Source organism: Colias eurytheme, chromosome 25 (genome assembly GCF_061535395.1).
Source record: "Colias eurytheme isolate Ceu_HAF_F1 chromosome 25, ilColEury1 Martin Lab GWU primary, whole genome shotgun sequence".
NCBI lineage: Eukaryota > Metazoa > Arthropoda > Insecta > Lepidoptera > Pieridae > Colias > Colias eurytheme.
In genome coordinates, this window is record NC_143004.1 from 5853817 (window position 1) to 5869925 (window position 16109).

General features: G+C 36.2%; 2 protein-coding genes across 2 annotated transcripts in view; both read right to left on the minus strand.

Annotated features, from left to right (window-relative positions):
* The window catches only part of LOC149897670 (uncharacterized), a 32949-nt gene extending 26116 nt beyond the window's left edge, over positions 1 to 6833 (minus strand). Inside the window, exon 1 of the mRNA XM_090116198.1 lies at positions 6308 to 6833. Coding sequence (XP_089972324.1) covers positions 6308 to 6441 — 134 coding nt within the window. The 5' untranslated portion in view covers positions 6442 to 6833. The remainder of the gene's footprint in view (positions 1 to 6307) is intronic.
* A 1052-nt stretch (positions 6834 to 7885) lies between these two features.
* Positions 7886 to 15165, minus strand: LOC149897675 (waprin-Thr1). The gene is made up of 5 exons (XM_090116199.1): positions 15015 to 15165; positions 11966 to 12025; positions 10834 to 11001; positions 8534 to 8648; positions 7886 to 8280 (listed from the first exon to the last, which is right to left on the minus strand). The coding sequence occupies exons 1-4, from the start codon at positions 15025 to 15027 to the stop codon at positions 8548 to 8550; spliced, it is 342 nt and encodes a 113-aa protein (XP_089972325.1). The 5' UTR covers positions 15028 to 15165; the 3' UTR covers positions 7886 to 8280; positions 8534 to 8547.
* Positions 15166 to 16109: the final 944 nt, after the last annotated feature.

Genomic DNA, 16109 nt, shown 5'->3' on the forward strand with positions numbered 1-16109 from the left:
GTTTCTTCAAGTCATGCTTAGAAAAAAACATAAACTGATGTGTAAGGGTGCTTTTCGACCAATAATATTCAAGAGTATGTAGCGAGGAATGTGTTCGTAAGTAAACTATCTTAATCTTAATGTTTCGATGTATGGATGTTTGTTACTATTTCACGTAAAAACTACTGAACCGATTACAATGAAATTTAGCACACATATAGAGGGTAACTTGGATTAATACATAGGATAGGTTTTATCCCGGAAATCCCACGGGAACGGGAACTATGCGGGTTTTCCTTTGAAAACGCGGGCGAAGCCGCGGGCGGAAATCTAGTTGGTTATACATATTTTACAAACACATCACTTCAAACTTCAAACTAAATGAAGCGATATGATTGGTTCCTTACACCCGTCCGATTAGGGCCCTTCTGGCCTCCTCCACTCAAGCGACAGCTCAAGCCGAGGTTCGTGGTCCCCGTCAAGGGGGGACGCCCTTGTGCATGTCGCTACCAGGGTGAACCTTCAGTTCACCCCCGCGTCCGCGTTAAAATGTAGAAGCCCTTCTGGCTAACATTGAGAGACACCACACAAAAAAAAAATGGTTCCTTACAAACACATCCCTACGCATCCTCGCACATCATTGGTAGAAAAGCACCCTAATTGTGGAATGATATTGATAGTGATTACATGAGTGTGACTATCGTAAAATAAATTTTCGAAATAAATAAAGAGCGTGTGTGCTGAGCATACGTGTCAGAAGTGAAACTTCTTTGGCAAGATTCATGTAATCACTACGAAAATCTTTACCTTACTCTATGACGTGACAACTGACAGTATGAGTAGGTACCTTGAAATTTTACTCTCAATGCGAATAAAAAAGTTTCACTACAAAAATAAATTCATGTTCATTTGAGTTTCGACACATAAATATTTCACAATTATGAATATCGATAATATGTATTTTACCTAGGTAATTAAGGATTTATCCAAGTGCAAGTATAGGGGTGTCTTCAACATTCATGTGTATTTAGATATTATGTGTCTTCAACATTCGTTGAATTTTATGAAAAAATCAACTCAGTAAATTTATTTTTCGTCAGACAATAGACATTTCTAATTATCGAAATTGAACTTGTTTTGTTGACGTTACATCCGCATATTTATATTGTCGTGAATAAACATTAACGCTATAACATGTGATAATATTGACTGAAGTATACAAATATAGCTTTTTGGTCGAGTGCAGGTTGAAGGTGTATGAATCTATATAAAAGCCTAGTATGTCATTGTAAACTGTTTTTTAATCACGGGTGCAATGTACTGCTAACATAAAAAGGTGATGTAACAAGATTTTTATCCTTACTAAATTTCGGTGAAGCCTGAAGGGTCACCTGCTCTACCATATAGTTTAAACTTTAAACCGAGAATTTCAATCAAAAGTCTTGTTTGTTTTTATAATGGCTGCATCACGTTTGAACAAAATTAGCTCATGAACTGTTCCAAGATATTATATTTCTGCATCAAATTTCATTACAATCAATGCAAATTTTTCGACTTAAAAGCACATAAAAGGCCCAAGTCTGATTAGTGACATTTAAATAGAAATACATAAATACTTATTATGGGCTTATGACTTTATATTACCTGTAACTGCAATCTACCGCCAAAGTAAATTACCTGGTTTCGTGTCCCTAAAAATAATCGTGCCCTATTTTTGAGTAGCGTGATTCGTACAGGGCCAATTCTTATTATAACGAAAATGTCACGGATAAAGGCCAGAGTATCGTGGCGATATTGTTTCTTTATTTTGGAATCATTTGTTATAAATATTTTATTTTAAGGTTTCATTAAGGATACTATCGAATTCTCACAACCCTCGACCTAAGGTTGCCTGGAAATGACCGCTGTTTTACCGATAAGACCACCTTTGTAGTTTTTTTTTGTGTGGTGTCTCTCAATGTTAGCCAGAAGGGCTTCTACATTTTAAGGGGGCGCATAAAGCAAAATAACCAATCTTCTATTAGATGATACGTGTAATATGCAAGACCAAATCTAAAAAATAAAATATGTATATGTCACGGCTAAAGGTAGGTGAGAACATAAACTTAAGATTAGCCGGCTAAACTTAGGTTTATTTTCGACGAGGTGTTAATGTTAGTTTGTTCTACCCACCCCGACATTTTTAGCCACGGGCCTGCGGTTACACTTAAGTTTAGCCGGCTAAAGATAGAACAAACTAACATTAACACCTCGTCGAAAATAAACCTAAGTTTAGCCGGCTAATCTTAAGTTTATGTTCTCACCTACCTTTAGCCGTAACATATATATCAAACTAGATGATATGTTCAACGATTCTGTTTAATCAAAAACATAAAATATTAAAATTTACTCGATAAAAAAAAATCACCAAGTTAGCTCTAATTTTCACACTTTTACGTTTTCTACTTGACATGGTAATACTTATTATGATTTTTTTTTCATTATCCCCTCATCAGTGGAGGAACCACACAGTGGCAGGTGTAAACTTTTGCGGATCTGTGTGGGGGCCACAGTGTGGTTACTTCGTGACCAAATACAAATCGTCTCTAAAATCTTATTAAAAATCATTCTAGTTCCCTCTAACCTACCGTGGTATATACAGAATAGAAAGAGCTACCTATAGAATCACATGACTTGCCTATTTGGTCGGTTTACTAACGGTTTTTATGCTGTCAAAAACACGGCACTTCAGTCCACTAACTTTTGAACATGTTTTGTAGAAAAAATATGTACGCATGGTGTATGAGATTTTTAGCTATATTATTAGGAATATATGTAAGGTTTCATAATTAAACTAAATTTCGTTTGAAAAATGTTTCATTTTTATAAAATAATCAAAATTAGTTGACATGACAGTACTACATTTTTGACCATCAATTAAAGCTTATTTTTATAGCTCACTTCATACATGATGAATACTATATAGTCGGAAATTTAATGAGGTTTCATTATTTCTTAAGTTTTCTAGTAATTTTCATATAAAAAAATAGAGAAATCGCGATTAAAAAGCACTAGTGTGCTTCACCTGGATCTGTCTGTGGATGAACCACAGTGTGGCCCCACAGATGCGCACATTCCACGATGGCCGCGCCCCACTGACGAGGGGTTAACAATTATATTAAAACATTTGCAAGATATTTGTCAGAGCATTTTGTGTAATTACTTTTAGTTTTGGTTTTCTGCGATAAATCACTTTTATCGTGACAAAATCAAACGTTTATCTCGAGAATAAAAGAGCCCCCGGAGGATGGGAGTGGGGAGGATGGGAGTGGGGAGGATGGGAGTGGGGAGGATGGAAGTGGGGAGGATGGAAGTGGGGATGATGGGAGTGGGGAGGATGGGATGTGGGAGGATGGAAGTGGGTAGGATGGGATATGGGAGCATGGGATGTGGGAGGGTGGGAGAGAGGATGGGAGTGGGGAGGGAGGATGTGGGGAGGATGGAAGTGGGGATGATGGGAGTAGGGAGGATGGAAAATGGGAGGATGGATTGTGGGAGGATGGGAATTGGGAGATTGGGATATGGGAGCATGGGATGTGGGAGGGTGGGAGGGAGGATGGGAGTGGGGAGGATGGAAGTGGGGAGGATGGGATGTGGGAGGATGGAATGTGGGAGGATGGATTGTGGGAGGATGGGAATTGGGAGGTTGGGATGTGGGAGGGTGGAATGTGGGAGGATGGGATGTGGGAGGATGGAAGTGGGGAGGATGGAATATGGGCGGATGGAATGTGGGAGGATGGATTGTGGGAAGATGGGAATTGGGAGGTTGGGATATGGGAGCATGGTATGTGGGAGGATGGGAGTGGGGAGGATGGGATGTGGGAGGATGGAAGTGGGGAGGATGGGATATGGGAGCATGGGATGTGGGAGGGTGGGAGGGAGGATGCGAGTGGGGAGGATGGATGTGGGGAGGATGGAAGTGGGGATGATGGGAGTAGGGAGGATGGAAAATGGGAGGATGGATTGTGGGAGGATGGGAATTGGGAGGTTGGGATATGGGAGGATGGAATGTGGGAGGATGGATTGTGGGAGGGTGGAATGTGGGAGGATGGGAGGGAGGATGGGATGTGAGAGGATGGGAGTGGGGAGGATGGAAGTGGGGAGGATGGAATGTGGGAGGATGGGAGTAGGGAGGATGGAAAATAGGAGGATGGATTGTGGGAGGGTGGAATGTGGGAGGGTGGAATGTGGGAGGATGGGAGGGAGGATGGGAGTGGGGAGGATGGAAGTGGGGAGGATGGAATGTGGGAGGATGGGAATTGGGAGGGTGGGAAGTGGGGAGGATGGGAGTAAGGAGGATGGGAGTGGGGAGGATGGAAGTGGGGAGGATGGAATGTGGGAGGATGGGAATTGGGAGGGTGGGATGTGGGAGGATGGGATATGGGAGCATGGGATGTGGGAGGGTGGGAGGGTGGGAGGGAGGATGGGAGTGGGGAGAATGGAATGTGGGAGGATGGGAGTGGAGAGGATGGGATGTGGGAGGATGGGAGTGGGGAGGATGGGAGTGGGGAGGATGGAATGTGGGAGGGTGGGAGTGGGGAGGATGGAATGTGGGAAGATGGGAGTAGGGAGGATCGAATGTGGGAGGATGGGAGTGGGGAGGATGGGAGTAGGGAGGATGGAATGTGTGAGGATGGGAGTGGGGAGGATGGAGGATGAAATGTGGGAGGATGGATTGTGGGAGGATGGGATATGGGAGGGTCGGATGTGGGAGGATGGGATATGGGAGCATGGGATGTGGGTAGGGCATGAAGAACCGAGTCCGGTTCCAAGTTTCTGAAACCCGGTTCCAAATCGACCTCAGAACCGGGTAGAATCGGGTTACCCGGTTCTTTTATAATATGTACCTCGGAAAAAATACGAAATTAAACAAAAGTAACTGTTAAAGTGTGAAAATTAGAGCTAACTTGGTGATTTTTTTTTATCGAGTAAGTTTTAATATTTTATGTTTTTGATTAAACAGAATCGTTGAACATATCATCTAGTTTTATATATATTTTATTTTTTAGATTTGGTCTTGCATATTACACGTATCATCTAATAGAAGATTGGTTATTTTGCTTTATGCGCCCCCTTAACGCGGACGCGGGGGTGAACTGAAGGTTCACCCTGGTAGCGACATGCACAAGGGCGTTCCCCCTTGTCGGGGATCTCGAACCTCGGCTTGGGCTGTCGCTTGAGTGGAGGAGGCCAGAAGGGCCCTAATCGGACGGGACCTTTGTAGTATCTGTGTATTTGCGTATTGTTTCCTTGTTTTTGAGCAAATTATGTGTTTTCAGTCATTCATTCATACTAACTACAAACACTAGCCACTAGGTACTACGATAATACATAAATAAGAATGAAAAATAGCGCTGCCATTTATAAATATGTAGTCAATGGTCCATTGATAGTGCGGGCACAGAATTGAAATGGTTCCTAAATCTGACCTACTCGTAAATTTTCCTAATAATAAGTAAATATTTATTCATTCATTCAACTCTTTACTCTATTTAACAAGAAAATATTTTTCCTGCTTTTTCAGCTGCTTATTCAGATTGGGACCGATATTCTATTCTTTAGTCTATGTACAGGCTGCTGGCTGATAACAGATTGTGTATTTTTTTTTAATTTATTTTGGCGGTGAAATTGACCCAATTTATTTTTCTTTATTCATATTTTAACTATGTAAATGTTTTCGGTAATAAAACAGCTGTAGGTATTATTAAATGCTATTAATATTAATGCGATGTGCGTGAGCTTGATTACTTCGCTGCTAATTATAAATGTATTGTTGTTGTACGAAGGACGTTTTCTTACGTAGAAAAACTAACTAACACCCGTCATGTCACTAACTAACATACCTACTTTATGTATTTGTCTCCATTTTTCTTGGTTTTGATAATCTCTCAACAATTTCAATAATCTGGGAACTCTATCCTGCCCATTAATTGTTTTTTTTTGTTATTTGATTAAATAGCTTTAATTAATTGAGACAATGATTTTATAGTCTTCAGTAATTGTATCGATAATTGTGTATTATGTGGTGTAAAATAATATGGTTCATTCATTCAAATGTACCTACAACAATTATCTAATTGGCGTGAATGAAAACAAATTAAAAAAATATATACATAATAATTCCGTCAATGGCTGATGCTTGAGTTCGAGCTTTTTGGCGCAATTCACCTTTAAAACAATCAAATAAAAACTAAATGCATACAAATAATTTTTGATAAGCTTTATCGAGTATTAACAAGTGTAAGGAATACAAGTAAAGTTTTATTTTTTAAGTTTTATAGAGTCTTACCTTTTGCTGTTAGAACCATCGGGCGCGACTCTACGTCTTTTCCGTCGACACAGTCGCGCGATGTGACCGCAGCCTAATCTCTCCCATAGAGGAGGATTTCTCTCCTGCGCGGCTTCAATTATATCGCCGTTCATTGCTTTTTTTTTAATTACGAATGTAACTACATATATGAGTTAAGTTTTTACATAATCCTATGGGGAAGCCAGCACAATATTTATATAAAAAAATATTTTTTGTATGGAGGTTCTGCTTGATTATACGTAAGTATATTAATAAAATAAGCTAACTCTGATGAGCTTTAATGTTACAAAAATTATTCAAACAACATTTTTGTTGATTGACGAATAATTTAACTTTTTGTAAATAGGTAATTAGAATATCGATAGTATTGAATATCGTCGATAGACATTAGATAGTTTGTTTTTAAAAAAATACACCCAGACAAATTGTTGATTCGCGTGTCAGTTTGCTTGCCATTTCTAATTATGTATTGAATTTTTAACTAATTTGATACGACACGATCGATAATTCCTATTGAACTGGCATTGCAAACAATTAATGAATGTGCATATGAATACAAATGAATATTTTCTCAAAAATGTATTAGAATTTAAATAGAGAATTATTTGTATGGAACAAAACTTATTATGTATTTTAAATCTGTTGTTAATGGCTTAAATATTTTACCTCAATTAATGTTAAATATACGTTTCAGAAATAGCAAATATATTTAAGATATTTTAAGAAGTCTCAGCACTATTGTTTTCGCTTATTTCCCTTTTTAAAATGAAATTTTAGATTGCATTATGTTTATGTGAAAATTTACAAGGTTTACAATAATTATTGATTACCTATAACTACATGCTTCTCTTATCAGAGTTAAAAAAGATTTACTTTTTATTATATACACAACAATATACTCTAGTAGTAGTGTCCCTATAAAAAATATATATTTGAACACAAAAGTACACACGTAACAGTTTACGCGCGAAATATTACAAATTTTAGCGCCTGCGATCAAAGCTAAGGCAAAGAGGTGACTGATCGCCGTTGCTATATAATATCGACTTCACAAGGAAACAGGGTGCGTGCATATTAGCATTAATATTGAGGTGCTGTAAGCAAGGGGATCACACAAAGGTTTACGAATCAATTACTTGCCGTCTGTCGATGAATATTTACCGAGTTTGAAAATTATTTTTATGGATGTCGAGTAAAAAGTAATCGAAATAAGACGTATATAATAACATTTAATTATTTAGGTTGTAATACAGTATTTGACAGGATAGGTACCTATAGTATGTAGGTAGGTAACTTAAACAAACATGAACGACTAAATGTGAATGAAATATTATGTACATGTAAATAACGATCGTTCTATTCATTTATAAGTCGAGAATAGGCTGACTATATCTATTTGGTACCTACTAAGTTATTTACTTATGTATATCAATAAATATGTTTATTCAAATACAGCTGTTCACACACGTCTATTTTAGCCATGTAAGTACCTAAATAGGTATTTGTGTGACAGAGAAATATGGCCAAGGTAATTTATATTAGAAATAAAACAGACACTCTAAAATAGGTTATTTATTGTAAAAGTAAGTAATAATATCTAATATAACGTAAACTTAAATTAGTTTCAGAGTATATTTGTTGATTGTTGAATGAAATAGTCACAGAAGCTTTGTTAGATAACTATTACTTCTGTAACATAACTGATATTCTTATATAGTTATAAGTCGTAAGTAGATAAAATATTGACACTGTAGACTTAAAAACTTAAAAAAGGAAAAATGCAACAAAAAAGAAACGGATAACAATTTTTTATTTAGGTACCTATCTAATGTACCTAATCATTTTTAATAAAATTTAAATAAACGCGAATTTACATTCGAATAAAATAATAGTATTAAAAAAACGGGGCAGAAGAAGATGAAAATGTAGGCTTTATATTACAATATTATATGTAGTCTAATATCTAATCTAATCTAATCTAATATATATTATAAAGGCGAATGTTTGTATGGATGTATGGATGTATGGATGTTTGTTACTCTTTCACGTAAAAACTACTGAACCGATTACAATGAAATTTAGCACACATATAGAGGGTAACTTGGATTAACATATCTAGGATAGTTTTTATCCCAGAAATCCCACGGGAACGGGAACTATGCGGGTTTTCCTTTGCAAACGCGGGCGAAGCCGCGGGCGGAACCCTAGTTTTAAATAAATTACGCTCGCATACACTTCATTCTCTTCGTGGCTGGGTCTATCTTGCATTTCTCGGAGGGGCTGCATTTTTGATTATTGCAATAAATTCCGGAACCACCAGCTATAAAAAAAATAAAATAAAATAAAAGCTATCGCCGTAGAATGGTTATAGACCGGGAGATACTGACACAAAATTTCGAGTCATTTGTAACAGGATGGCGGTTCTACAGGGGTCTTAGTACGCAATGACAAAAAGAAAAACGATGGCGTGAACGCTGGTACCGGCGGCTTAGTCGCGTGGGCGTTAGTCGAACTCGTCGGAAAATAGCGAAAGTCAAACGATTTGTAACAGTATGGCACTTATTTTTTCTGTAAGTTTGAGGATCGACAAATATAAATACAAAATTTCAAAGATCTATGTGTTGGAAATCTTCACTTATATAAATTAATAATAAATTAAGTTTTCAAGTATGACAGCACTTTTTCCCCCTACTAGAAGTATGGCAAATATAATAATGGTCACATTTTATCAAATACTCTGCAAAAATCCAAATGAATGAAGAAATACTGGTACAAAAAGTTTGGCGAAATATAAATTTTTTTTCTGATTTTCGGCGGTATGGCGACCATTTGGAATCGTCCGAAAAGTATGGCATGGCGATTTTCGTAAATGGCTGCACGACGATAGTTACCTGTGCAAAAGTTAGCCTGGTACAAATGGTTGAATGATTGTTTTATTTAAATCAACACATTCGCATCGGTATGGCGGGCTGTAAGTCACACCGGAAAAGTATGGCATGACACTACCGCCTACTACTTTTTTATGGGCTATCGGTAAATTCTAAAATTTTTGTGTTACAAATCGTTTGACTTTCGCTATTTTTCCGACGAGTTCGATAAACGCCCACGCGACTAAGCCACCGGTACCAGGGTTCACACCATCATTTTTCTTTTTGTCATTGCGTACTAAGACCCCTGTAGAAAAGCCATCCTTGTTACAAATGACTCGAAATTTTGTGTCAGTATCTCCCGGTCTATTAGCGGAGAGACCAATTTCTTATTAAAATAAACACAATTACCAAAATTGGAATCATAGCTTTTTATTGCACGCCTCATAAGCGAAGCGTTGAGGTGGGTACTACTGTCACTTCGCGCAAAACATCTGATTTTTCAAACTTAAAATGTCTTTATGTATCATACATTGCACTTGTAAGATAATACATACACACACATATTAAGAAAAAACACTATTTTTAACGTTCATGATATTTTTGATGTCATTTTTGTTATTTAAACTAGTTAAAAAACAGTTTAAAAAAGTTCTGTCTTGGACGTCCGTGTGTCTGTATGTGCGGATCCTTTTTCTTGTTAACACGATAGCGACCGAAATACTTTACTAATCGAGTCTTTTTTTTTCTCTTACGCTTGAGTATGCTCAGGAATAGAACCCTTTCATTTTTCAGGGTCTGATTCGATGTGGTTTAATTGTTATTAAATAAATAAAAAAATAATAATTAATAAATATTTATTAAAAAAGAATTATGAGGCGTGCACTTTTGGATTTTCCAAATTATTTATTTTTTTCTTTAAGCTAAGGTTGGCAAACTTTATGTAGTTTTGCAAATGTAAGGCTGCAAAAGGGTTGCAGCTTTAACAAGAAATGGATAAAGACCAAATGAAGGGTGAGGAAAAGCATCAATCTTCAATAGCTGAAATAAAAAAAAAATGAGGTACCTAACTACATATCATCTGGCTATTTGTTAAAAAGTTAAAATATTTAAATGGCGCAATTTCAATCCATTCTGTGGGTTCGCCACAGACTAATATTATTATTAGTCTGTGGTTCCGCCAAGGTTTACGCAGTATACATATAAAATCTATACATATCTATGTATAAAAAAAACCTAGGAAAGTCAAAACTGTACATTGAATTTTTTTTAATAATACTTGGGGCGTGATCTGCAATAGATACCTAAGCCAAAAATAAAGTTTTTAGAATTTTTGTCTGTTTGTATTTCTGTTTGTCTGTATGTATGTCCGAGCTAATCTCAAAAAGTACTGTATGGATTTTCTATATGGATCTTCAAATTTGAGTGAGAGACGAGATTTTTTTGAGTGTATTCGAGTGAGAGATAGCTTGAGACCTAAGAAATGACATAGGATAAGTTTCATCCCGGAAATCCCACGGGAACGGGAACTAAGCGGGTTTTTCTGTCACTACGCGGACGAAGCCGCTGGCGGAAAGCTAGTTGTAAATATACAAGTAATATCATCTATCTTTTCTGTATTTATTGTAGATTACTTACATTGCGAGTATTTATCATTATTCCCGCCTCCAACAGTAGCCAAGTCAACACAAGACTTAGCATTACAAGAATTAGGACAGCACGCCTTGCCGTGGCTGCAGTCGTAGGTTTGCTGGCATTTTGGGCTGCAGCTGTACACCTTTGACGGGAGGGGACAGCTGGCTGAAGCTGGAAACAGTTAAATGATTAACAGATTAATAAATAAGTATATAATGAATAAATAATCAAAATGGGACGGTGTGAATCCTACTTTGAAATTTTGGATGGATATATTTGACATTCATGCAAACAGCGGAATGGATCTGTATAGAATTCAGCACAAATAGGTATAGATTATCCCCTGGTACCACGCGAGCAATTTACACAAACATCTATACTTCTATACTAATAATTATATTATAAAGAGGAAAGGTTTGTAATTATGTATCTGTATACAATAAAGAGTTAATTAGTATGTATGGTTTTCGCGCATAAACTACTGGACCGATTTCAAAAATTCTTTCACCATTAGAAAGCTGCATCTTCACTGAGCAACATAGGCTATATTGCATTTTCAAAAAAATTAGAGATCCTTACCAAAAATGCAATAATGTAACCCAAGGTGTAAAAAATTCCATAATAAAAATTCTGACATCGCGTGCGCTGCGGAATCTATTCCTTGAAGTGCGAGGATGGTTCTTATGAAAAAAAAACGTAAACATGTAGGTACCACGGGCGAAGCCGGGCGGACCGCTAGTCTAGATACTAATATTATAAAGAGGAAAGGTTTGTATGTATGTATGTATGTATGGTTTTCACGCATAAACTACTGGACCGATTTTGATGAAATTTGGCACAGATAATCTTTAGACCCTGAGAAAGAACATAGGCTACCTTTTATTGCGAAATATATACCACGGTCGAAGCCGGGGCGGACCGCTAGTTTGTTATAAAATGTTACTACGCGGACTCTAGCTAATACAGGCATAAAAGCTCCGGAAACTTTGTAAAATGATGAGGTGTTCCGACCTACTTTTACATATTCACAAATGAATATATTATTATATAATATTATTAGTTTTACCATAAAATATGAAAAATAGGTACTCATTATTCATCAAACAAAATATTACCTGTTTTATTTCAAACTTACCGGCTTCTGAGTATGCCGCAATGAGAACAACAGCAAAAAGTGTCACGATCGTGAGGGAACCTGTAAAAATAAAGAAACCTTTTAATTTTGTGGTAAAGGATTGCAATGTTTGTTTTTATTTTCCCACATTTATGTATCTTCCTATCAAAACCGCAGGATAAAATGGAGGTGAATTTACTAAGATTTAATATTATGAAGGCTTCACTTTTTAACTAGCATATAACTTCACCTATTTGTATGTAATCATTATATTGTAGCCATAAGCCTTTAGACACAATTTTGACCCACTTTTTTGTTGATTTGGCTTGTATAATAGTCACCTCGTCGTAATTGTACTTACAGACCATTTGACTAATTGTTATCTTTACTCGAAATTATTTTAATTGCATTATAAATAATTCAAGATGCCCAATCCAGTGTCATTAAATCGATAAATTATTATTTCTCTTTGATTGTATATTCAAGAAATCAAACCGATTTGTGATAGAAATAGGAACATCAAGGAATAAGTATAATATATACATATAATATTGCACGTTTTTCCTGTTTACCGCATATAAGGCCGCGTTTCCATCTGCAAGAAATGTCCGACAGTCTGTCTGACAGCAGCTTGCAAGTCTACTTGCAGGTGGAAACGCACGATGTCATAGTTGTATAAACTTGTAGTGTTGCCTAACTAATTAAATGCCAGGCAAATAAAATGGCAGAATTATATTTGCTTATTTCGTAAAAAACCTTGAATAGGATTATTCAACTGAAACTTGTTCACGCACATACAAATACCTACTGCGTTATAAATAAAATTTACTATATTCGATGATAATACCCTACAATAGCAAATTAATTAATTTCTTTTGGACGTGAGATTTATCGGGTTCTAACTACTGGATGTTCTGATGGTTATTGCGTATCAGACGGTTGAAGTGACAAAATAATTGAGTAACTACATTGGTACCTATGAGATGCACCTATGCAAATATAGGTTTTAAATAGACTATCGTTACCTTTGTCTTGCTGATAAAATTAGTAAGAAACCTTGCCCTTATTCTCAATAGAAAGTTATCACATAAAATCATCACCTCAATGCACACAAACCACGTATGTATTGCCAAACGTAGAATAAATATTAAAAACAATTTAAGCCAGCGGAGATGAGATAAAAATCAACCTTGTACCTGTTACTAATTGCTTAACAAAATCGAGGGGAAAACCTTATCAAAATAGCACGCTACAGGTTGACCTAGCTGACCCACGTACATAAATTATTAGTAATAAATAATAATACACTCTTATAATATGACAAGGATACCTATATTTTATGGAACTATATCAGAGAGAGAAACAGTAATGGTTAGGGAGCCAGGTGCAAATTTGGTTAACTATTTCCTCTCAAGAGATAATTCGTCAGACGCATGAGAGTATAGTATTATAAAGCCTCGTGAACGTCAGCTGGCGCTCGGTTGGGGGGGTGCCTCCCACGCACATAGGAAAAAAAATACATTCATTCATTCATTTCCTCTCAGCTAAAAATTTGTCAAATTGTAGCTAACCCAATATCTCAACGAAAAAAAATAGTCAGCTGGTTACAACATGGTGTATTATACGTCAGCTGGTGTCTCGAACATGAAAGTTAAATTTAAAGAAAAATTTATTTTCCGTTATTTCCTCTCAAACAAAAATTTACCTGATGATACCTTATATGTAACTGTGGATAAATATATATGTCAGCTGGCTGTATCTTGGTGGAAAAACCGTCAGCTGATACGGGAGGCTACAACCGCTCTTCCCCCCAACCGAGCTCCAGCTGACGTTCACGAGGCTTCATAATACTATACTTTGATGCATTTTACTAATTACCGCTTGAGAGGAACTTGGTCATAAAATCTGCTGCTGGCTCCCGGACCATAAATCCCCGGTTATCAATGTTATTACATTGCACAAAATGGACAATGGACAAATGGACATTTTCCATTTAGGTAAACAGGAAAATTGGCAGTTTTACATTTAAAATTGGCAATTTTATGATCGTATTTGCGAGAGCAGACGCAGGATTGACCTTAGTAATTTTTACAAGTGCCTAGTAGGCACTTTTTTAAAGTTATGTATATAGGCAGTGCCTGCATACATAACTTTAAAAAAAAGACAGAAAAAATAAATACGTAAGTGTATTGCAAATAGACATTCGAGTAGACTATAATAAGTAGGTACTGAATGAGTCGGATTAAATTATTCAATCACTTACATTAAGGATGTGTAGTGTGTTTAAAAGCAATTGGATTAAAGTGGTATGAAGGTTACGACATTTGTTAAGGCAATAATACAGATGGTATTTTCCGTAGATTAGGTATAAGTGAAAATCGTTTAATAAATAAATAAAATATTACCTATCTATGCGATATGTACTAGTCACTAGTGTATAAGTCGTAATTTATGCAACAGATCATTGACCTTTTCTAAAAATGTAAATCTTATTTTGTCAATTAGGTACAATTTCACACAGTTGTAAATATGGCATTTACTAGCTCATCGCCCGCGGCTTTGCCCACTTTGTCTAAAACCTAATAAATTATATACTAAAACCTTCCCATTGAAACACTCTATCTATAAAAAAAAACACATGAAAATCCATTGCGTAGTTTTAAAGATTTTAAGCATACAAAGGGACATAGGGACAGAGAAAGCGACTTTGTTTTATACTATGTAGTGTTTACCGGTTTTATTTCCTTTTGAAGTTTGGAACTTGGAACCCTAATTAGAACACAAATAGGTACATATTTAATTGAACGAGGAAAACGCGGGAAAACATTTCTTACAACCTCCGAGAGTTTTTATTATTTCACTTTATAGTTTATAGTGACCTACTATTTCAATTATGACACTAAACAATTTATTGAGTAAAATTATTTACGAAGTACCACAAATTCAGTTTTCTTCCTCAGATTCATTAAATTAGTTAAATTATAGATTTCCTTAAATTAAATTAAATTAAATCGAGATATTGTAAAACATATTTATATTCACTTATTAGGTATGTAAAAGTAAAACTCACCCATTGTAGACATTGCACAAAAACTGGTCGCGTCTGTTTTGTGTGAGTGGTGTGCTAATACTGCTTTAACGATACAGACATACGAATCACTAATATATAAACATGCTTATACGAGTAGCTTAGTGCAGAACTGAGGAGACTGGTTGTATGTGTCATCTATGTACACAAAGTTGTACCTATATCTGGTGCATTTACACATTCGTGCGAATATAGAGGCGAGTAGAGAAGCGAATAGCGAACAATATGTCAACAGTGCACTCGCCTTTCACCTGGAGATTCGCGTCATTCGTGTTAGGACCGTTCTTTAGAACTAATGAAAAGAAAGAAGTGCAGTCAGCACTCAGCAGTGGTTCGCGTCGAATCTCGTATACGTCATACGAATGTTTCGTCGAATATAATATTGCAGTTGAATCATGAGGCGAATAACGAACACAAATGTGAAAATGCACCATAATTTATGAACATGCTTTTAACTTAGTGCAAAGGACACATACATGTCATCTGAGTATTAGCTTTTGGTCAGCGACTTTGCGTGATCTTTGCTTTATCGCGTGACATGCGTCCTTCATACTTATTTTCCATTCCATAAATTGGTTCCTTCATTGCGCTTTTGCGCTTTTAATTCGCGCCACAGTGGTCACATGTTCTTTATCTTCAGCTACAGAATTTATTTTAAAAAAATTCATTAAAAATGTATGTATTTAAGTTATATTATGCATAATTATCCTGATTTATGCTGTGAAGATATTTGCAAACTAGATATTAAACTAGGTAGGACAAGTAATGAAGATAACAATTGTGGCTGGAATAAATATCTATCTTAGTGAGACGCATTAATACTTTTACGATGACCTTGAACTCCTGCTGGGTATTATTAAAAATATATTTAATATAAATTTAACAAACATACCTCCACTATCCACTGTATTTAACATGGTGAAAACCGACGCGCATCTGTGGTGCCGACAGTTTTGATTGTAATACTTAAGGTAATACGTGGTAATACATAATACAGCCTAGTTAGCAAGTATTAATAATATCTTTTAAAATTAGAATTTCGAACCATTTTTTTTGAAGCACAGGCTGACGCGATGC